At 42.0% G+C, this 22,941-nt stretch overlaps 1 protein-coding gene across 4 annotated transcripts in view; it reads left to right on the top strand.

Moving 5' to 3' along the window:
* The window catches only part of PHF2 (PHD finger protein 2), a 144,702-nt gene that overhangs the window by 58,545 nt on the left and 63,216 nt on the right, over positions 1-22,941 (top strand). For all 4 annotated transcript variants that reach the window (XM_043518181.1, XM_038410363.2, XM_043518180.1 and 1 more), the window contains 2 exons: positions 14,374-14,459; positions 20,787-20,901. In XM_043518181.1, the coding sequence (XP_043374116.1) occupies positions 14,374-14,459; positions 20,787-20,901 (201 nt within the window). The remainder of the gene's footprint in view (positions 1-14,373; positions 14,460-20,786; positions 20,902-22,941) is intronic.

Here is a 22,941-nt window from a genome sequence, read left to right on the forward strand (position 1 = left end):
CACTCTCTCCATCCCCTCCCTTCCCACCTTAGCTGGAGCGGGCCAGGGGAGGATGTCTCTGGCCTGGCCGGAGTTGCTCTAGTGGGCCAGACCGCGTGGTGCAGCCGCAGCATGTTCCGGCGGGTGGGGCTGAGCGGCACGGCCGCAGCGTGCTCCGCAAGGCCAGGTGGCACAACTGCAGCCTGCCAGCCCCAGAGCTGCAGCTGCTTCGGAGGCTGGGGGGAGAGCAGTGTGGCCAGAAGCGGAGAGCCTCTGGACCCGCCTCTTCCCTTCTAGCTCTGCTGGCTGTGCTGCCTCTCCTTGCCCCCTCTATTGCGGGGAGGGGCTTTGTCCCACCTCTCCCTCTCTATACCCGTTCATAAGCCGACCCCCTTCTCTGATGCTTCCCTTTTTTTACTAAAAAAATTCGGCTTATGAACGAGTATATACGGTAAGTCCTTTTCATTTCACTCCACTCCAAAAGATATAATAGGAGGGATGGAAGCTACTAGGTTAAACGGGCCTGCCTGTACAGCACCTTGGCTTTACAAAACAGCTAGAAGTGTTAGGATTGTCTCTTTGCACAGACTTAAGCAAAGAGCTCCATCACTGAGTCTCCTGTGAGAACATTTATGCCACAAACAGCCTTTTGCAGGGGAGCTTATATTAGATGGAAACAATACAGTACATTGTAAAAAGAAAAACCTAATAAAGATGTCTTTATAAACTGGAATTTTCTCCCTGTCTCCTAACACAAGAACAAGGGAGTGTTCTTTGAAATTGAATGGTGGCAAATTCAAAACTGATCAAAGGAAACACTTTTTGCACAGTTTTGCAATTAGCCTGTGCGACTCATTGCCACAGGATGGCATTGAGGTCAAGAGTTTGGCAAGAATCAAACAGCTTTTGGATATTTATATAGATAACAAGAATATTGAGAAGATAATATTGAGTTTATGTCAATGGGATTTAGGCTGCTAAGTTCCCATGAACTGCTGAAGATGGGAAGTAGGTTTCTAAATCATTTTCATGCTTTTGAAAATTTTACTCTTTTTCATTTAACTTGGAGAGAAAACTGTCACTGAACCATCTTCCATGTATGTTTATCCCCCATTTTCTGCTTTCCTGGGGGAGGGGGGAAGAGAGGATGTTTTTATTCTAATATTTTCCTTTCAGAGGTAAAAAATATACGTAGTGGAAAACATAAAGCTTTTTAAATTCCTATCCAGCAAACAGACGATTCAGAAGAATCTAAGTCACTTCTGGCATATTGAGCCTAAGTCACTTCTGAAGCCCTCTTTCAAAAAGGACTAGATCAAAGCACAGACACGTCAGCAGGGTCCATCCAGCAGGCTCATGTGGGTAGAGTCACACCCCTGATGGCCGAGAACTAAATGTGTAGACAAGACGTTAGGCTCCTAAGTCACTTAGGGCCAGTCACAGGGTAGACTGGGCTGTTTGAGAGGGAACAGGTCGAGCCCAACTGTGCCTCATTAACGACCTCTCCATGAGGCCTAATGCAGGTCAGCTGGTCTCTATGAAGAGCCAGAAGGGAGCAGGAAAAGGAAGCTGCTTCAGAGAACAGGTGGGTCCTGTGGAGACCTTTGACCGGAGGGTTTGGGTCTGGAGGGCCACTTGGACGCTGTGAGCCAGTGGTGAACTCCAGGTAGGAAGGTCTGGGAGTTCCTGCTGAGAGCAAGAGCAGGGAAAGACTCCTGGTCAGGGAGGCCTGGGAAGGAGCAGGGAGCAACCCAAAGGAGTCCAGGAGGGGCTAAGGGGAGAGATGGGAAAGGGCTGAAAGCTGCGTTCATAGAGTGGGTAGAAGAGTCCTTGAATTAGAAGAGGGGAGACAGACCCCTCGGGAAGAAGGAGCTGGACCCGGTTTGAAATGAGCGCTAAGACTTTATTTGCTGTGGACCTTTATAAGCTGGAAGCTGTGGACTTTTTGTTAATGGCTGAACCAGAGAGCCAAGTCACTGAGGGGAAACCGAGGTAGGGATGCCGTAAGGTTACTCTGTGCCCTGAGGAAGTGCTTGAGAGGCAGTGATCTATTTGCAGGGCTAGATCTTTGAACTTCAATGGGAGTTAGGCACTGAAATACTTTTACAAATCTGGCCTTTAGGCACTGCAACATTATTTACCCAAGAACAATAGCAATGTAAATAATAAAGCTAGCAACTTTCTGCAGGATGAAGTAAACTCCAGTTTCCTTCCAAACTGAAATCTGTCCTGAACAGGCCTGATCCAACACCCACAGAAATCAATGGAGAGACTCCCAGTGAGTTTTGGATCAGTCTGTTGGTGTCTGAAATACCAGAAGGGCTTTTCCCACAATGAATAATATGCTCAAAAATATGATGACTGGGGAAGGATTATGATGAATGCTATTGGATATAATGAGAGGCTGCTGTTATACTTTAGGAAAAAAATATCCTGAATACGGGTTGGTAAATATAATCTGACTGGTGTTTTTTTAGCTGGTTTTATGATTCAGGTTTGAACAATATAGATGTTGTTGATTACATAAAACATGAAATTCAAGGGCTTGTTGGCATCAGTGTTTTGATCCTTTATCCATTGTTATTTTAACTCTCCTCGTGGCTTGTATCGCTCCTGCTGAGAAACACTCAACCCATGTTTTTCAAAATTATTATTGTGATTTTTGCTGTAGACACTGTTTCTCGTGGGTTATCATTTTTAGAAAATCAGTAAGAGCAGCTGGGTGTTCTTTCAAGCTGTTTGGCATTTCAGATCACTGGGTCTCAGGAGCTTAATATTTAGATCTTCCTTGGTATGTCTTTATTCAGGATACATGGATAGATATAGAGTGTATTTTAGTGCCTGCATACTGTAGTTTATGGGGTCTGTACCAATGCCACAGATTGATCAGTTTAGATAATGTGATTTGTTAGATCCCATTTTGCAATTTTAAAATAATTCTTCAAAAGATTAACTTGGGTGTAACATTTGATTTTCAGAAAGGTCCTGATTTCACCTAGTCTCACAAATAGTTTTATAGAGGTCAAGTGAATCATGCTGCCTCCCAAAGGGCTAATTCTCTGTCACATGCCACAATTGTGAGCAAGCTTTTTTTTATTTTTTTTTTTAAAAAAGGTGGTACAGTCATCCAAAGAATAAAGTGTATCCAAGATAGGACAACTTGTACAACTAGCTAAAAGGAATATGTCTAGTAAAAAGCCCCGCAAGCAGCTCTTCACTGTCATTCACGCCAGCTTCTATTTCTGTACAGAACTGTGATATGGCTTTTTATTAAGTTACTTTTCTAAAATGAAAAGGGGAAGTTATCTTATACTTTAGGCATCCCTGACAGTCAGCTTAAAGCACAGTTGCGAACATAAAAGAAAGATGGCAGCAACCCTGTAATGCATAACAAAATCCCCAGTAAAAACAACCAGGAGTACTTGTGGCACCTTAGAGACTAACAAATTTATTTGGGCATAAGCTTTCGTGGGCTAAAACCCACTTCATCAGCTGCACGGAGTGGAAAATACAGTAGGAAGATATATATCTCTATCTATATATCTATATCTATATACAGAGTATATGTATACATGATGTACTCTGTATATATATCTTCCTACTGTATTTTCCACTCCATGCAGCTGATGAAGTGGGTTTTAGCCCACGAAAGCTTATGCCCAAATAAATTTGTTAGTCTCTAAGGTGCCACAAGTACTCTTCATTGTTTTTGCTGATACAGACTAACATGGCTACCACTCAAAATCCCCAGTGAATCACAGAGTGCAAATAAAATAAAAATGAATCAATATCCCTATTCCCCCACCTCTGTTAACCATTCCCCTATGACCAGCATTTCCTTCCCCAACGGCTCCCTCCAAAATGAGTTTTACAGGGTGCTTGAAGAGTCAACAGAAGGGGGAGCATATGCCAAAGGAAAAGCTCCCCCCTGCCCAATCAGCTTTAGTTGTATGTCACAGGGAGAGAGGCGGTCTCTCCAATGAGTAAGTCCCAGGCTGTTGAGGGCTTGGTAGGTTAACGCCAGCACCTTAAATTCAACTCGGAAACCTACGGGCAGCCAGTGCAGTTTACAAAGCACCACTTGAATGTTCTCACGCTGTGATGCTCCATTTACCAAGCAGGCTGCTGCATTCTGACTAGCTTTACTTTCTGGATATGTTTTGTAACACACACCTGTATTTATCAGGAGCAAACTGCAGTAGCAGTAACATTGTGCCTCTTTACGCAAACAATACCTGCCTAACTTTTAGAGCATGTGCTAGAGACAAAGAGTACTTTTTAACGGTACACCTACAATTCCCATCGACTTCGGTGACTTTAATGGTGCTTGGTACCTCCCAGGATTTGGATCATGGCTGTTTAGCTCAAAAGCATATTCCTTGTGTACAAAATATGCCAGCAAGGTAGATGGGACATGCTTTTAACCACCATTTTGCTTAGATTTGCTTTCAGCAGGTTTAACTAAAATAGAGGTAAAAGCAGGTCCGGCTGCCAGAGCCCTGTCTCCATCATGCTTCCTGCTTGTGCTAACACTGGCTCACCTGGATCACTCTATACACCGGTTGGAATTTTTCTGGAAATGTCCACAGCGCAGAACCGGTCTGAGGTTGATACGCCTTAGTGCATACTCCCTTAGACACTGCATAGCAACAAATAACCACATTAGTTATACATTGTGCTATTTTTCTCTCCAGCCCCTTTACTATATTATAAAACCCTCAACTCAAAGAGGCATAGTCAAAGTTTTTAAAACAGAAAATGAACTGCCTGAAAGATCTTTATAATCTGATTTGGGGGAAATCCTCCGAGTTCCAAATACTGAGTATGTTTGTTTTAAAGTTGCTATTATTGCTGAGACTACAGAAAATAAACAGCTATTAAAATAGCAACGTTTACATCTCTCTCTGCTGGCTATACAGTAACATATACCTGGTTAAGACAGAGTGATGCTGACATCATTTGATGGTTCCAATGAGCAATGAAAGAGGCTCTGTCCCTACATGAACCAAGGGCCAGATCATGCAGCTGGTGGAAATCTTTTGAAAATCTGAGGATTTGTGCAATGGAAAAGGACAAAATGTTTTATTTACAGACTCCTACAAGAGTATTCCAAACAATGGAGCCCACACACTAAAGGAAAGCAATTAAAAGAGCACTATTCAATTGCACCACTGAGCATTTACCTAGAGCTTCTCCTCAAAGCCCTACACAAATATTAATGAATTAATCTGCACAGTTCCCTTTGAGGCAGGCAGGCAAGTACCATTGTTTTGTTGATGGGGAAGCTGAGTCAAAGAGGTTAAGTAATTTGCTTGGCACCACACGGGGGAGTTGGTGTAAAACAGTGGAGAAACTCCTGGCTCCTAGTCCCGTGCTCAGTACTATGAAATAGTTTATTTTTATCTCCACATCTCTTGGTTCGGGTCCTCTGGGTTCACTGATGTGCTGCCATGATCCCATTGATGTTCCATTGAAAGTAACAGGATATCAGGGTGACCCTGGATGCATTCTGTTCTCCCCTGGAATGTTCGCCAAACAGTCCAAGGACTGCTGCCCTGTCAGGTGCAAGGGACGGGGAGTGCATGGTCAGAGTTCAGCACTTGGTGCAAAAAGACGAAGCAGCAGATGGCGATGGCAATGGCATTAGAATCTTAAAAATATCAGACTGTAGAGGGCACCTGGACATTGAACCTATTATGCTAACTCTCTTGGAAATCCTGCCTGTCAGTTTGTTTTTGATTAGCACGTAGGAGACTTGGATATTACAGATTTTATGTGCTTTACATGGCTTTGTTCTAGCAAGTCATTGAAGCAGCTGTCTAGCACAAACATTGACAGGTGGATTCAGGGGATAGAGTTTGTTTTGAAATGAGGGAGTTGCTGAAATCTGTACCTCCAAATGTATTTTCTCCCTACACTGGCTCATCTGTAAGGTGTATACCCCTTCCAATTAAATGGAATATTGATTACTTGGTATATTCAGAGTTCGCTCTTATTTAGGCCCGATTCAGCAAAGCAGTTAAGTCAATGGGCTTGCTTATGCACTTAAAATTTACATGTGCTTAAACAGTCTGCTGAATTGGGCCATAGTTTGGATTTTCTATTCTCCCATCCTCATTCTTCTTTCCATTCTATAACATCACTTGCCTCCGTTATGGTATTTGACATATGGTTAAAGCACTTTCAGATGTCATCATTTGGTCACGTGAGAATCAGTGTGTCAACCTGTCTGGTAAACTGGATAAAAAAGCAAGCCCTTGCTGAAAAAGTTCTGCATCGAGCAAGTTAGAGCTTTCCCTAGGCTGACTAGCATTCAAGTAAATACTTCAGTTTTGCTGAAATTGCATACAATGTCAGATCTGATCAAAAAGAGTTATAAAAGTTTGATCAAGTAGATGCGGCTGTGCCGGATAACCATAAAACATGGGAGGATAAATCGTGATTCTTTCTACTTCTGAGAAATCCTGATTTCTCTCCACTCTTATTATAGCTGAGGTGGAGGCTTCTGAAATTGGGATAGGAGTGGTGTTCCAACAAAGCCCTGAGGGGCAAGAGTATCCTACCTTTCACATAAGCTACAAGCGAAAGGAAGAACACTGTTGCTCAGTGAATGATAAATGTCTTGCAGGGACATTGTGCCGTTAGATCCTGTGTTGCTATTAGATAGGAGGGGAGTTCAGGTGAATTATGGATCACCACCTTTACTAGGCATAAAAATACCACACGTCTGTTTTGCTATCACTTTTCTAAACCATGTGGTTAGAAGCTGTATCCTCAGCTCTCAGGCATGTGTCACACAGGACTCAGTCTCTGCTGCTCAGAGTGGCCCCATAGCCCTCCTGCTGCTAGGGAGCCAGCACCAGGCCCTGAGCAGCATACCCATGTGTGCTGCCTTCACTATCATATAAACTAGCCAGGCCTGAGAACAGTGCCTCCTGCTGCAGTAAACGGGAAAATGGGTTTCAATCTGCTGACTCTGGGCAAATACACCTCTAGGTGCCATCCCTAGCTCCCCCCCCCAAAGGTAAGAGAAGGGCAGAGAAAGGGAATGGGACACTGAAAGAGGGAGAGGAAGTGAGTGGAGGATGAATGAAGAGTTTGAAGGAGAAATCCAGAATGATGCTGGAGAGGGAGTCAGTGAATGGGAGAGGAAAGGTGGAATGAAGCTAAGGGGATGAGTCAGAGAGAGGATGGGGGGAGGGCAGAGGGTGGGAGAGGCTGCATTCAGAGGTTTTAAACTTGACTCTGGCAGTCATTTGTTCCACAAAAAGTTTTTTTTTTTTTAAAAAGTAAGCTGGAACATTGTCTGACACCACCGCCTTTCCATCTCCTGGGTTTTCTGGGAATCAAGACTCCATGAGCGCACGCTTGCGGCTTTGTCACTGATTTTTATTAATGTTGATGGCAGAACTGGGGCCTTGCTTTGTACTGTTGCGTCTTTGTATCTCAGTTTCCCTGTCCATAAGCTGAGGGTAATACATACCTAACCAGGATGTGGCTGTGAGAATTGATTGATGTTTGTAGAGCAACTCTGAAATCTTGGATGAAAGCTGCTATTGAACTGCAAAGTATTGTTGTATTACTACCCACCAGTGTCATGCTGGGTTATTCCCAAGGTCTGAGGCTGGAGCACCCTCAGTGTTACTACTTGGGGGTGGGAGCTGATTGAGTGTGAGAATAAGACACACATATTTTTGGAGTTCTGTGAAATACAAGAGTGAAGTGCCTGCTCTAGGGCAGCGTTAAAAGTCTCTAGGCCTTTTGTCCTATTTTGGTAAAGCAGAAAAGAGTTAAAAATAAGTTTTAATTAAATTAGCAGAATTCAGACCCAGGAGGCTTATATTGATTTATACATCTTGTGCTAGTCAAATTAAAAAATCGTGAACACTTTATTCAACAACTGATGCAGTGAATACTGCCTAATCATCTTATAGAGCTAGTTAAATAATATATGTGACAAAAAATCCCCCCCCCCCAAATTGTCAAATAAACTATTTGACAAATATTAGGTACCAGGGAATACTAGAGTGTAATATAATACTTATCAGAAGAGACTGATCACATCTGAAAGTAAACAGGTGAAAATGACACACGTAAGTGTGTTCTGAAGCAACTATAATATATCCGGTTCAAAAGTGAGCTGTGGGTGTCCTAAGAAGTCACACTATTTCTTTACTAGATTGCTTTATTAGAATGGGGGTGAGGTAATAAGACTACTTTAAAGGGCCCGCTTCTGTGCTAAAAGCTCTAAAACGTAATGTAGCTTTGCAGGTTTCGTTACCAAGAATTGTCCTAAGGGTGAATAAAAATATGAATTTGTTTAAAAAAAATCAGGTTTTTTTATTTAAATATTTTTTAAATTCAGACTTTTTATTTATGTTGCTAAAATTGCTAACATTTTTTTACTTGTGTCTATATTTCTGAATTGTAGTAGAATAGAAGATTTTACGTAGTTTTTTTTATTAAGAAATTTCACATTTAAAATGCTACCATGCTGAAAAAGACCTGTCCACGGCTTATGCAAACACCACAAACTCAAAAAATTGACAAGCAAATCACTCATGCTATATTTGCAACCAGCATCACCTTCCAATACATTGAGCTTCCTCGAGTCAGGAAAGCTGAAATGCTTTGGCTAGACTATACTCTTCTGATGGGGTTGCAGTTTGAAGTCAATGGGATTTGTGCTTCTAAATCACTTAAATGCTTTTGAAAATCCCATGCGTAGGTGCCTAAATATGGGTTTAGAAGCCTAACTTTTGGCTAATATTTTTGAAAAATTTGGGTCTGTATAAAAAAGTTCACAATAACTTTTTGTTAGTGCGTTGAAAGTCTAATAACTTTTTGTTGTTAACATTGAAGCAATTTTGTTTTGCGGTGACTCAGATTTTGTACCATTAAGAGAGAAATTTTTAATTAAAATACAATTTCAGCCCATGATCTTGCAACACTTCTGCAGCTGTTTAACTTTAAACATGTTATGTACCTGCTCAAATGGTTGCAGGATCAGGGCCTTAATTTTCTTGGTTTTATTTTTTGCCTACGGCAGTTTTGTAAAATTCAAATAAGATATCCGGCCTATAACGGCATTTAAATTTTAATTGAAAGATGCAGTAGCACAAATTTCAAACAAGTTTTACAAAGCGTCAATATGGTTTAAAACTTTAAACATATTTTTTCAAGTGATTTAAGTCACTTATTTAAATTGCCTTGATTAAAATTACCCCAGTCTGGTTGTCCTTCATGCTAGGAGACTGGTGTAACAAGAAACTGTTTTGGACACATAGATGGTTAATGTCCTTTTCCATCTTTGCAGGCTTTTCTGCAGGTTGGGCAAGAAAATGGAATAGCATTTTTAGCTGAATTTATAAGATTCTCTCTCTCTGCTTGGGAAAAACCCTGTTGTCTTGTTGCCTGACTAGTATGCCTTGCATCATCATAACTTTCTGCACCAGATGTTTCCTTGGTCCCCAACTGACATGTTTACTGCTGTAGCATCTCACATGTTAATATCAATGTCACAATGAATGAGGTTCTTTTTCAGGACATCTCAGGAGCATTTATTTCCCTCCTCTTGATCCTTCACCAATTAAAAGTTCACTCTCTCTGCATTTGCTTGGGGAACCTGGTGCCTTCCAAAAGGAGGACATGTCCAGTCCTGCAAAGCTTCATAATTGTTACCATGTCAAAAATGTAGCAAGGGACAGCTCATAAGCCAGAGAAATGGGGACTGCCTGGGGATCTACCAATACCTTATTAGGGAATGCACTCATGGTGATTGTGTGCACAATTGTAGTAGGTGCCTAATTGCACACACAAGTGGCTCTGTGTTTGATAATTAGGTAGACCCTAGGTGTCCTTGCATTGCAAACAGTACCACGCTTGTAAAGGTCTCTTTCAGAAGGGTAATCTGCATGGTACTCTGTGTGTGATTTGGGAGCTGAGAGAATCCTGCTGAGACGTGAACATATTGTTCCATAGTGTCTATAGGCTTTTAAAAACTGATTCTCAGACCACTAACCCAAATGAGTCAAATAAATCTGCTGTTGCCCAGAGTGCTGCTTCCCAGCTCCACCTCCTGCTGTTGCACCCTCTGTTGCTTCTTGTTCCCTTAAAGGAGCAGCACCTCAGAGACTGCTTTGTCCCTTCTTTCCCTCCCCAGACCTGGGAAACAGCAGTGCTCTTCTCTCTTACTCTCATCTACGTTCTTGTGAGGCTATTCTGCCGTCTGTGCCCTCCCTGAATCCCTTCTGAAAACCAGCTCCTGGACTTCAGCTGCAAGCATCCCAAGCAGTTAAAGGAGCAGAACTGCACAGAGTAAGGAGAAGCCAGCTTGTGGCCCCCTTGCAGTCATAGCCTCTGGAAGTGGGGAACAGACAGTGAGGAGGCTGGCAGCTGCTGCGATCCCAGGATATTGGCTAGGATTCCAGTTCGCTGTGCTGTTTTCAGCATTGGCTGCGTTTTTATAACTATTGTTTCAGTGCCGGATTTGCAGTTGCTTTGCAGAACCTCTCATGTATGATTTGATTGCATCTCTTCATATGCATAATAGGTCAAGGGTGCCACCGTCCTTTGTGTTGGTGCTATCATGTCCAGGTTCCGTAGCAATAGACTGATGTGGAAATCACTATAGCATGGCTTTGGCTGTAATCTGCTACCATACCACACTTGTTACATCTGATCTCACTTTGTTTAACTTTGAACTCACTTGATCACTGTATGTGTGGGGTCAAATGTTCGACCCAAGCACTGCGAAATGTGTTTTACTCTTAAGAGAGTTTGGGAGGGCGGGGGGAGAAGCATGACAAACAAATACAAAGAGACTGTGCAAAAAGACTCAGAGAGGGGCAAAGAAAAGATGCTCATGAAAAAATAAATACAGTGCACAGCAGGCACTCATGCCATCCACATTTTAGGGGGACTCTTCTACAGAGCAGAGGGTTTCTTTTAGCTAGAAAAACACTTTTTTTAAAGAATGACATTGTTCTTGAGAAAAATAAGGTGTTAAAAGGGAAAGCAGTTAATGAACACATATTAATTTTGCAAAAATTTTTGAAATCTACATGGGTTTCCCATCCCTACAGTCAAGGTCTTTAGCCAAAATGAGGTTACAGGGGGTAAGTCCGTGCAGCTGAATTGCTGGCAGCACTGGAGGGAACCGTTTTTAACTAACCTTCTGTAGTGTAGATGAGGTTTTAGGGAGTGGTGGTGTCTGCATGTCTTGAATGGAAGGCTTTGTTCATATATGAATAATCCAGTTGACGTCAATGGGATTATTTGTGGAGTAAGGCACTATTCAGTGAGAGGAAGGGGCTCCAAAAGTAGCCCAGAGTTTGGATAAAGGTTGTCTGAATCATTGCAGCAAGGCACTCTGGGACTTTAGGGCCAGATTCTGCCCTCTTACTCATGAGTGGAACTACCCTTGGAGTAAGGTACTGCTCCATGCGATGAATGTGGCAGAGTCTGAGCCTTAGTAAATATAAAAATGCACACCTTGTGCAGAAACCATACCCTACGTAGGATGACCACATGTCCCGACATTCAGGGCTTTGTCTTATATAGGCGTCTATTACCTCCCCATCCCGTGCCAATTTTTCACATTTGCTGTCTCGTCACCCTAACTCTAGGTGAAGCAGTTGAACTGATTAGCCCCTTTGTGAGGCAACATGACTGAAAGATCATCAGATACCGTGTTTATCTAGGGTCAGTGTGAGGATGAAGCCTGATCCTGCTTGCTGTACATTATTCTTATTTTCCTATTTGATTCTCCTTAAATAACTTTTCTTGCCATAAGAGCAACAGGTTCCTCCATACACTCAAGCCCTCAAGCCTTAGCCTCATTATTAGTAGCTTTTCATACCTCTTCATAAAGCAAGGTAAGTAGCTTCCCCTGTTCTGGGCTGCTTAGCGTAGCTAAATATAGACTTTCAAAGCACCACTTTAGAGCCTAATCCATACCTTTACTAAGCTTGACAAGTTGAAAGCAGTGGCATAAGCAGCTGATGCAGCTTCTTGGAGATATGAATCCTACAATTTTGTTTTACTTGTGCTCATTTATGAGGTTTGTTTAAATTCTCTGATGGCTAATCTGGCATTTTTCTGCCTACCCAAATAAATTTGTTAGTCTCCAAAGTGCCACAGGGACACTTTGTTTTTTGTTGTTTTTTTTTGTAAAATCCTTGACTCTAATGATCTGGATTGTTGTGATAATTTTCCTGTCCTTAATTTTTTTCTGTGGGTTTCCAAGTCAACAATTTAGAGAGATCAGTTTCTTTTGTATTTGTTGAAGTATTAGAGCAATGCCAACAGATACAGCCATATCTATATTTTTACACAGGAGTCAAAAAATTTGTATCGCCATACCGACCAGATAATGCTAGCAATACAACTCAGGGGCTGGACCTTCAAACAAATGGGCTAACGTGATAGAACTTGTTTTGCACGGATCCACTTCTCCTCTCCCTTGCACTATTATAACTTTTAGCATTCATATTATTTAGGGTTCTTTCAGGAGAAAAGCATGTTTTGTATTATTTTGGTTGCAGAGCTTAGATGAACATATACAGTTCAACTCCAAATGAGCCTGGGGTACTATTCACATAGCGAGTCACATTTTGTTAGTGCAAATGTTGAAAAACAAGAAGATTTCTGGCAGAAATCGGGACAGTGTTTTTTGAGATGGTAGTCAATAACCATGCTAAAGGAAGCCATGCTATAGACCACCCCCTGGTGCAGATGTTTTTAATGTGGTAGTCACAGGGTTTGTAATCATGTTAGATATGGATGTGAGTTGTGTTAAACTGGGTTTCAAAAATGGTTTCAGGCACACTTTTGCAAACACTAGTGTGGTCAGGGCTTTAGTGCATTTCAGGAGTCAAATATTTCTCCATCCATGTTTTAGTAAGACTGTCCACTTTCCCCAGATATTACAAGGAGACGGCCCATGCTGGTACTGATGTAGTTGAGTGACTTGGGAGAGCATAATTTTATTGGCACAAGTGGCGCTGTGACAAACCCCTATTGCCTGTCTCTGTGAAAGTGAAGTTCACTCATTTTTATAGTGGAGGAATGCACTCAGCTTTACCAATAGTCAGTTAAAGATTGTGGATCAGATTCTGACCCACGATATGTCCCCTTTGTGCCACTGGATTTCTACAGCTGAGGAGTTTCCTGGATCTAGCCCATCCTCCTTCCTCTGGCATAGGGGGCATAACCTGCAGAAAGGTTACAGTCAGGGCACTCTGGCAATCCTTGGCTAGTGTAACAGCCCTTTGTGGCCATTGTAACTAGTGTATGTTAGAGCAATCCTGAGACTGTCTAATTTATGTTGGGGACTGAACTAGTCCCTGGCAGCCCAGGGGATCAAGGCAAAGATGGTATAGATTTACCTTTGTCTCTCCCCCTGCCTTGGGTCCTGTGCTGAGCACAGCTTCTATGGAAGAAGGAATGGGGGGGCTGTATCCTTAGGATTCCAGCCTGATTCATGGAGGACTGAAGTTCTCTTTTCTGTGCTTCAGATTTGCCTTACATAGTCTGGGCTGTTTTAGGCAGAACAAGCATGAAAAAAATCCTGTTTGCCTTTGCTCCTTGTGGAGTTTGATTATTTGGCTGGCTGCTCTCTACTTTGACTGTACAACAACTTCTTATCTTGGGTACTTCATTCCTTTGTAATTTAGTTTTGTTTTCCTCCTAGTGCTCTGGTTTGCCATTGGATTGCATTCACACAGCGTGCCCGCAGGCTGCACTGTATTGTTACATATGTTGTGACATCCAAAATAATCTCAGTGGGTGTTCTGAGCAGCTGCCACAATACAACCTATTTTGGCAGCCAAAAGTGCAGTGAGCTTTGTGTGTCAACCCTTTCCTTCTCTTCTTCATGACATTGTAATAGAGATGGAATCTACTTACGTTGTGCATGTTGTATATTATTGTGTCCCTGTCACTTGCCAGCATTGCCCTACTGTCTAACAACTCTTCCATAGGTATTTTGTAAAAGGGTTTGTATTTTGTTTATTGCCTTTGGGGTGGATTGAATTTCCAGAACTGTGTGTAGATGGGAATATTATTTTGTCCCAGCCAGCTAAAGTGGTCTTTGTGAATGGAGCAAAGAAATTTTAGTCAGAGTCTCTACCACTCTGTAAGGAAGGCCTATATTGAACTGGCAAACAAGTGTCTGGGAGACACCCCTTTCAGCACTAGCCCAGCCGTGTAGGCTGCAGTGACATTTGACCTGACATTATGCATACAAAAAGGGTTCATCACATTTTTCCTTGATATACCCTTAATGATTAACATGGCTACATATTAATTGCAGAGTAAAATTTTTGATCACTTTGTGTATTTGCACCTTTAGAGCCAGACTGAGGATGGTCTATTTTTTTTTTAATATTCCAGTTGTGTTGGCGTAGAAGAAGAGGAGGCACCAGATATTGATATCTATCATTGTCCAAATTGTGAGAAAACCCATGGAAAGTCTACTTGTAAGTATACATGCTTGATTCCTGTGCCATCTCAAGTAGATATTCTATGTTTAAGCAATGGCTAGTTTCTCAGTTTTTGGTTATAAAAAGATATATTTTAATTTAAGTGTGTTTCTTACTGTTGTATATGGCCGTCCTGCTACAGTGGGATTCAAAACACAGTAAGGGTAACAAAGATGGGGCATTTGGACTGGGACTAGGGAGATGTGAATTCATTTCCCGGCTTAGCCTAGCCCAGGCATCCTATGTAACCTAGGGCAAATCATTCCATCTACCCTGTGCTCAGTCCCCCATCTGTAAAATGAAGATAACACTTCCCTACCTCACCGAGGTGTTGAGGATAAAATCCACTAACGAGGAACTTAGGTACAGGCTGTAATAGTTCCTGGATAGGTAGGTAGATCTAATACAGTCACTTATAGTAATTACACTATGGCTTTTGTCATCTGATAACAAGAATAAAAAACACTGTATTATGTCTGGCATGCACATGTGGTTAAATGGCAATTTTGGTTAAAATTTTAGGGTACATTGTGGGAGCTGATTCTTTCTCAGGCAAAACTCCTACCTGTATGAAAAGATTGCTGATGTGAGTGTGGGTTTTACCTAATAAAGAACTGCAGGATGTTTTTGCTTTGATCAAATGAATTAAAGAATTCTGTTTACTATACAAGACTATCCTTTCCCCAGTCGTGAAAAACTAAATGCTTAATTTAAAGGCATTTTATTATAAATATGCTACCAATTGGCAGAGATTGTCGCTGTTATGCAACAAACTACAATTAAAACTATGTAGAGGAAAAATATTACCCTAATTTTCCTCTAGGTGGGTTTGAAACCATCACCCAGCCTATTTTTCAAATTTGTAGTGACATGCATTGGTCATGACATGCATAGGTCAAACAAATAACTACAAGTCATCCTTAAAGTGAATCATTTAGCAATAAAATGGCTTGTCTGGAAAATAAGTGGTATGACTGAAGATTCGCAGAGTCAATCATTGTCTCATTGTAAGAGATAAAGCATGATTTTTCTAGACTCTGAGTGAAATTCTTGTGTTACGTTAAAATCTATTTGATGCTTTTCTTGCTTCCACTTGGATGTAAATTATGAATGATGGAAGACACCTAGTCTTCAATGTGGAAAAACAAAATCAGACACAAAAAGCATAAGTCTGTAATCGGGAATTAAATTTTAATTACATAAGAAAACATGGGTGTGTAATCTTAGAATTCAACCACTGGCTGCTTCAATAAGAAGATTACAAGAGTAATATACCAATTATGACAAGTAGAGCTGAAATAACAGCTAACTTCTAATTCTTGGCTTTCCATTCCTTAACAAAATCTGCCTTTGGCAAAATGTCTCCCATAGTCAGTATTGCACAGTATGGTAGATATAAAGGTGCTGTATCAAAAACATTGCAACTGCAACAGTCCTGTAAACATATGTGGTTGCAGCTGTGGCAGAAGTAGAGCATCATACTACAAGAACAACGCTATGAGGGTTTTTTTCACTGTTTTATCTAAGATACCGTATCATGACATCACAAAATCAGTCATTAGAATGAAATAGTGTAAAGACCTGCAACATTAGTGCTGAAATCTTAGTTTATTGCTGGAATATCACAAACTGATTTTCTTGATCTGTATGTTTATAGTTTTTCATAATGAACAGCAATTTTCAAGAACATTTTAAAAAAGCCCCCAATTATGTAGGTTCTTATAGCCATAAAATAAAAGGGGTATAAGTCACGTTGCAAAAATGAAATGTCAGGTTGTGATCCTTCCACCATTTCATGTGGTGTGTGGAAAAATTAGGGACCAGTCTTGAAGTGAAAGCAGGAACAGGCCCTATGTTAAGTTATTCTGTCATACAGTTGTATGCAGCGTGTTCCCGGACTTGTATGAGATTATGAATTTCATTTGTGGTTAACTGTTACAATCAATGTTCCCTCTAATTTTTGACAGGCCGTGTGTGCAAAAAAAATTCTTCTGTGCAAATTGTTATGCTTCTGTGCAAATTTTTGTGTGCACGGTGTTTTGCCACGTGCGTGAGGTTTAGGATCTGTGTGTGCGCACACAGCTTAGAGAGAACAGTGGTTACAATATATGTGTAAACTAGCTGGATTATTTTGCAGTATCAGTTTTGTATTAAATGAGTAGGTGTTTTTCCAGATATGATAATTCACTGCCAAGAATTAATTATTGCAAGGCTAGCAAAGAGAAGCACATATTCACTGATTGTCTCTGTTATGTAACTTGCATGGATTTTAAATATATTTATACTTCTGGTGAACGCATTCCATGCTCTCCAGATGTCAAATTTACAAATCATTTTCCTTTTCTTACATTATCCACTTTACCAGTGTCACTTGGTGACTACTTGTAAGCGGGGGAATAGTCCCGCTCTTGTGGGGAACTTTCTTGGCTTCTGCATTATCCGATGAAGTGGGCTAGCGAAAGGATCTGAGTCCTCATTCCCACTTCCTTTACCCAATGGCCTCCCTGCCCTTGAGGACTCCTCTTCCACTCTCCTGTCTGGCAGAGTCCTCGTAACCCCAACAAGGCTGGGCCTAGGATTCCTGGGGGCCTCGACCCCCATCCCTGCCGTGGTCACCTAGGACAGGGGCTAGGGTGTCCCCACTCCAGGGTACTGTCTCTGCACTGGGCACTTCTCTGACCCACTGACCATTACATACAAGTTAAAGCAAATGCAAGTTATTTAATCAACAATTAATTTTAAAAAGAATAAGGAAAAATGGGAAAGGTTAAAGGAAACACATCAACCCTCTCTGTGGCAGGGAACATCACAAACAGTGTCTCTGGAACGTCAGGGCAGTTCACAGGCTGTTCCTTGTAAGTCCCAGGCCTTCTTCTCAGGCCCTGACTGTGCTGCAGGGATGCTGTGGGTTGGATACTTGCTCCGGTGGTGGCCACATGCTCTCAGGCTCTAAGTGGTGGGACCCTTCCCAGTGTCGCCCCCGCCCTGTCGGGGTTATGATCCAAGCCTGGCCTGCAGAGCCTCTTGGCTGAGGCGCCTCCCTGTGCTGGGCTCGCTGCCCAGGGTCCCCCTTGGTCTCCCCAGCTGGTCACCGCACCCACCTCCAGACTGCTCCAGCCCCAGCTGCACGACTCTGTCTCTGCGCTGCTGCTGCTGCTCTGCCTCCAGCTTCCTGGGCTGCTTCTTTGGCCCCTCTGCCTCTGGTTGCTGCAGCTCCGCTCCCAGGTCAGGTCTGCTCTGCAGGCTGCTTCTGTGACTCTGCTCCCAGCACGGACCTGCTTCGTGGGCTGCTTTTCTGGCCCCTCTGGCTCTGGTTGCTGCAACTCTCCTCCCAGGGCAAGTCTGCTCTCTCTGGGCTGTGCCTCTGGCTTTGGGGCTGCAGCTCTACTCCCAGGACAGGGTCTGCTCTCTCTGGGCTGCTTTTCTGGTCCCTCTGGATCTGGCACAGCTCTGTTCCCCAGCTTAGCTTGGGCTCCTGCTTTCTCCTTAGCTCGGCCCCACTCTGTCTGACCCAGGCAAATCCAGCTCACACAGAGGACGGGACCTCCCTGGCCTCCTGACTCCCTGATTAGCCTGCTTGCCCTGTCATTCAGGCTGACCTGAAGCATTGGCCTCTCCCCATTTGTCCTGGGGGTTGTCAGTCTCAGGGTCCTGATTCCCCATTGACCCTTCCCTCTTTTTAATACTGGGAGCTAGTAACTAACATACCCGCACTGAATGTTAGTAAGGGGGCAACAGTCCCCTTACATACTATTTCAGAAAATTGCTTGTGACATTTAAAGTCATTTTGATTTAATGAAATTTGGTGATACTTCTGTTTTGGAGAAAAAAAAATATACATGTTCACAAATACATTTCTGATGTTACTTAAATTTAAGTGCTCTATTTAGATAAACTTTATTCATTTTCATAACACGGGGAAAACGTTTTGCCTGATTTCCTTCTCACCCGTGAAAATCAGGAGACATTCCACTGAAATCAATGAAGTTACAGTGATATAAATAAAAGGGGAATCAGGCTCAAATGTTTGAAATAGTGTCAATCAAAAGATAACAAAACGAGCTAATAGATGTACTTTGGTTTTAAATATATTTATGTACGTTTAAGTATACATCTGAATTCATGTGGTTTATTCAGCTTGAGACAGAAGTTGGAGAATATAGTTATTAGAGCTGGTTGAAAAATCTGATACCTTGATGACAATTTTTTTCACAAAGTTTTCTCAAAAAATAAAAAAAGGCAAAAAATAAAAGCTTTTGCCAGCGAACTTTTAGTGTTACAGAAATTTTTAGTAAATTCAAAATTTTGATGGACAAGTTTTGCAAAAAATATTTCTGCATTCTTTGCTAACCCCCCCACATCCCTGCATTTTTTTTGGCCAGCTCTGGTAGTTGTTTATCATTTTAAATTATATATTACATTTCTGCTGTAGTTGTTCCCAGAGGCCCAAATCATATATTCCTCACTGTGGAACGCATTCTACAAACATGTAGTAAAGAAATTGGCTGATACTGGTTGTGTAATCCTTGATAGAATGCTGTACTACATGACGCAGCCTCTAAGAGGGAGATTTCAAATGGGAATTAGGAATCTATAGATTTTTCAATAGGAGTTACCTGCCCTTTGTGAAAATATCGCCCTAATTGCAATGTTATTTCAGAGTGGACTGATTGAAAAGAGTTGAAACGAGTATTTATTATAATCTACAGCTTCTTGACTTTGTCTAGATATGTAGGCAATTTTGAGGAAAAATAAAAGAAGGGGTATGATAGAATCCTTTTAATGACCCGCCTGGTTAGCTGGGCCAGTTGATATGGAACAGAACCAGGAGGTGGGGAGATGGGGGGGGGGGGTCATGGGAAGGAAAAGTGGGAGGGAGGGAGTGGTATACATATTGGGGTTGATTCCTGTGTTACTGTGAGTATTGAACTAATACACTAAGCCTGAGGGCCATTAAGATAAAGAACTAGCAGCTTTAATGACTATATCCAGCTAGGCTGGATAGCAGCATGGAACTAATAAAATCAGCGTGTGTTGTACAAACCTGGGAAGGATTCTTTGGTAGATGTCTCTACTTCCAAAGTCCTGGCCACCCTACAGAGGTGACTTTTCCAGGTCTCAGGATGTTATAGTTTGGGCCTCCCATCTCCCCAGCTCCTTTGGTAGTCAAAGAGTAAGTGTGGGGGGAGGGGGAGGGCTGTAGAAGGGCACATGTCCAGTCATGGTGATAGAGGCAGGTGTGTTTCTTCCACAAAACTAGTTTGAACATAAGAAAAGTTTGGGTTTGCTTTGAGATTTTGTGGAGTCTCAGGTTTCATATTTTGTCCTAACCAGCTTGCCCACCTTTAGGTACAATATGAACCCAGGGTACAAGAAGAGAGTGAAAATTCTGAGGGCAGACAGCTTAAAATGAGGGGAGACTGCATTTCTGATGTCAGTAATTTCCTACTGCAATAAATACCCCACGTGAGTCTAAAAGCAGGAGCAGCTGAGAGATTTAATGCTGATAATTGGTAAAAACTGGAATGGTTCTTCTTGGCCAGTGTTAAGTGTCTGTTGAAAAGAAAAGTCAGAAGCAAGTTGACATGTGACTTGATTTGACTGTGCATATTTCAGCTGATCCCATTTCCATAATCAGCTTGCCTAAATGTCTGTGATTCATTAAGAGCATGAGCCGGGGCATTCTGCTCTGCCCCATCAACATAGTATGAGTCTGGCTTGCATTTCGAAGCATGGTAATGAAAGGCGCTCCAAAAACTGGATTGGATGTGAATTTGTGTCTTTTTACACTGAACATGGATACTAGATTTTCTTGCCAGAATGAGGCATTTTGTATTTAGGGCCTGATCCAAAGCCACTTGAATTCAATGACAAGACTTCCACTGACTTTGGCTCAGGCCCTTGGAGAGGTGTGGCAAAGAAAGAGCATGTTCATAATGATCTATGCTACAAATTGAGAGAGCAGAAGAGAAGATTTTCTGGGAGGTTTACAATAAAGATTAAGTGTGTAGTCTGGCAAGTACAAAATGTTATCCAGAGCCTGCATTTGCTTAATGCTTGTGATAGCCGTAGAGCTCAGTAATTATCCGTCTGGTTTCCCTTATGTTACAAACGAGCATGGTTCAGTATGTAATAGATCTTCAGGCTACAGTGTAATTGTCTAATGGTGAATCAGAACACAATGTTAAAATTAATAGTGCTGCATAGTGGGCTTCTCTTTTCTTGGCTTGCATAGAAAATACTACTAAGAACTTTCTCTCACAGAATGTCTTAATAAAGATCTCCTACTTAGCATATGGTGCTGTCCAATTCACTCTCTTTCAGTAAAAAAGAAAAGAAATTGGCATAAACACGATACCGGGCAGTCAACAGAGGTCAAACCCGTACAGAATGGGAGTCAAGTCTTCATAAAGGAACTTCGAAGTCGAACTTTTCCGAGGTAGGTTATTCAGCTATGTAAGTAAAAGTGCGATTATTGTGATGCATGTGGCCAATTATAATTTGTGCTCAAGTGGAGGAGGAACTGTGGTGAATGTTGTTTGCTTAGTTTATATACAGCATAGGGAGAGGAGTGAACGAAAGAGAATTCCCCATATGAACATTTGCCATGTAAAGACCTAGTTTTAAGCTAATTTCACAGACTTCAAGTCTTTAGTGATTGTCATTATGTGTAATGGCCCGAATTCTCCTCTCAGTTACATTGGTGCAGCACTATTAAAAAAGGCTTTCCCCAGTTAGCTGGGTCCTGTTCCCTACTAACACCTGTAAAACGGGCGCTGAAGGGGTCCTGGGAAGAAGTAGCATCTAGAAGGAATCCTGTTACTATATCTTTAAGGACCTGGAGCCTTGCAGAGAGGGGGGTGGGGGCTCCACTCTCACCCAGCCAATAAAGAATGAGCTGGGAGAAGGGGCCAGCATAAATGGTGCTTCCTTCATAGCAGGACAGATGCCTGTGGACACGGCAGGGAGTAAGAAGGCTCCTCTAGGGTCCTGAGTTATCAGGGAGAAAACAGCTGCGAAGGAAGTTTTGCCTGCTGAACTTTCCTTGCCTGAGAGTGGAAGGGCTGACTGGGAAGAGGGCCAGGTGGAAGAGCAGCTGCCTGAGGCTCTACAATTGGCCTAAAGTACAACTCCAGCTCCAAGGAGGAATTGCTAGGAGGCTCCTGTCTTAAGGAGAGGGACACAGGGATTGTCCAAAGTACAGCCCAGCTCTGGGACAAGGGCTGGGACCTCCTAAACAGGGGAGGTAATTGACCGAGTCTCTTGCATGGACCTAGAGAGGGCATGGACTTGAGCAGCTAAATAAGTTAGTTGCTCTCTGTAGAAGGCATGAATAAATCAGACCCCACAAAGAGTGGTTGAACTAATCTGGTGTGAACTAATCGCTGAGTGCAACGAGCCTTCAGGGCCATGACAGGCTGCAAGCGTGCATGCTGGAGTGTCACGCCCTACGACATTGCCACACAGTAATACTTAGGTGAGAAACCTGATGAATTACGTTCAGTGCTCAAGAATAGTGCAGACTTTTCTGAAGTTCATCTCAGCTTGAACAGAAAAGTAGCCACATCCTTAGTTGCTACAGTAACAAAAACTTGTTTGAGGTATTGATAGTGGGCATTTTACACATTTATTTTGTAACTCTGAACCTCTATTCATCAGAATGATTATTTTTTCTGGTTCTTATAAGTGGATCTAAGTAATAATTGAGACTATTTCACAATCATGTTTGGAGGCAGGTAGAGTAAATACAAAAGTTCTATAATTTATGGAGAAGATTGCCTTAATTTAAAATATCTGCCCCAAAATCATTACTCTATGGGGAATCAGCTGCAAATTTATTTGCCAAAGCTTCTCTTTTGTGAACATTGTGTATAGGTGTATTTTTCACTTAACTTAATACTTAGCAATTTTACTTGTATGATTTTAGACCTTTGAACTCTTTGGTTTTCAGCTTAGCCGTTTTTGGACTGGTCACTTAAAACTGTTTACCAAATTTTGCAATTATATTAATAGATTTTAAGGCCAGAAACTACCACTATGATAATCTAGTCTGACCTCCTGCTTAACACAGGCCACAGAATTTAACCAACGTGGTTCTTTCAATTACTAGGTGAAACACAATAGAATATTCAACAGATTTAAAATATCAAGTGGTCACATTTAAACTGCTTAGCTGGAGCAGATTGACAAATTCCTTCTCAAACTTTTTTTTGGGGGGGGGGTGATCTCTACTGGATCTCTTCAACTGCCAGTCACTCCAGTGGGAGGTGAAGGCACTTGACACCTTAAAAGGGGGTGATCAACAGCTTGAGGGATCTGGCACTGATTTATTCAAATCAGGAGTCTGACTTTCATCTGGTCCATGTTCATGTGCATCCGTGTGTGTGCTCCCAAATCAGGGAGGTTCGCATGCAGTTGTAGGTCTTGCATTTGCATCTTTCTTGACTTTGAGTAATTCTGCGGCTTCTGTAAATTTGGC

Source organism: Dermochelys coriacea, chromosome 7 (genome assembly GCF_009764565.3).
Source record: "Dermochelys coriacea isolate rDerCor1 chromosome 7, rDerCor1.pri.v4, whole genome shotgun sequence".
NCBI classification, from domain to species: domain Eukaryota; kingdom Metazoa; phylum Chordata; order Testudines; family Dermochelyidae; genus Dermochelys; species Dermochelys coriacea.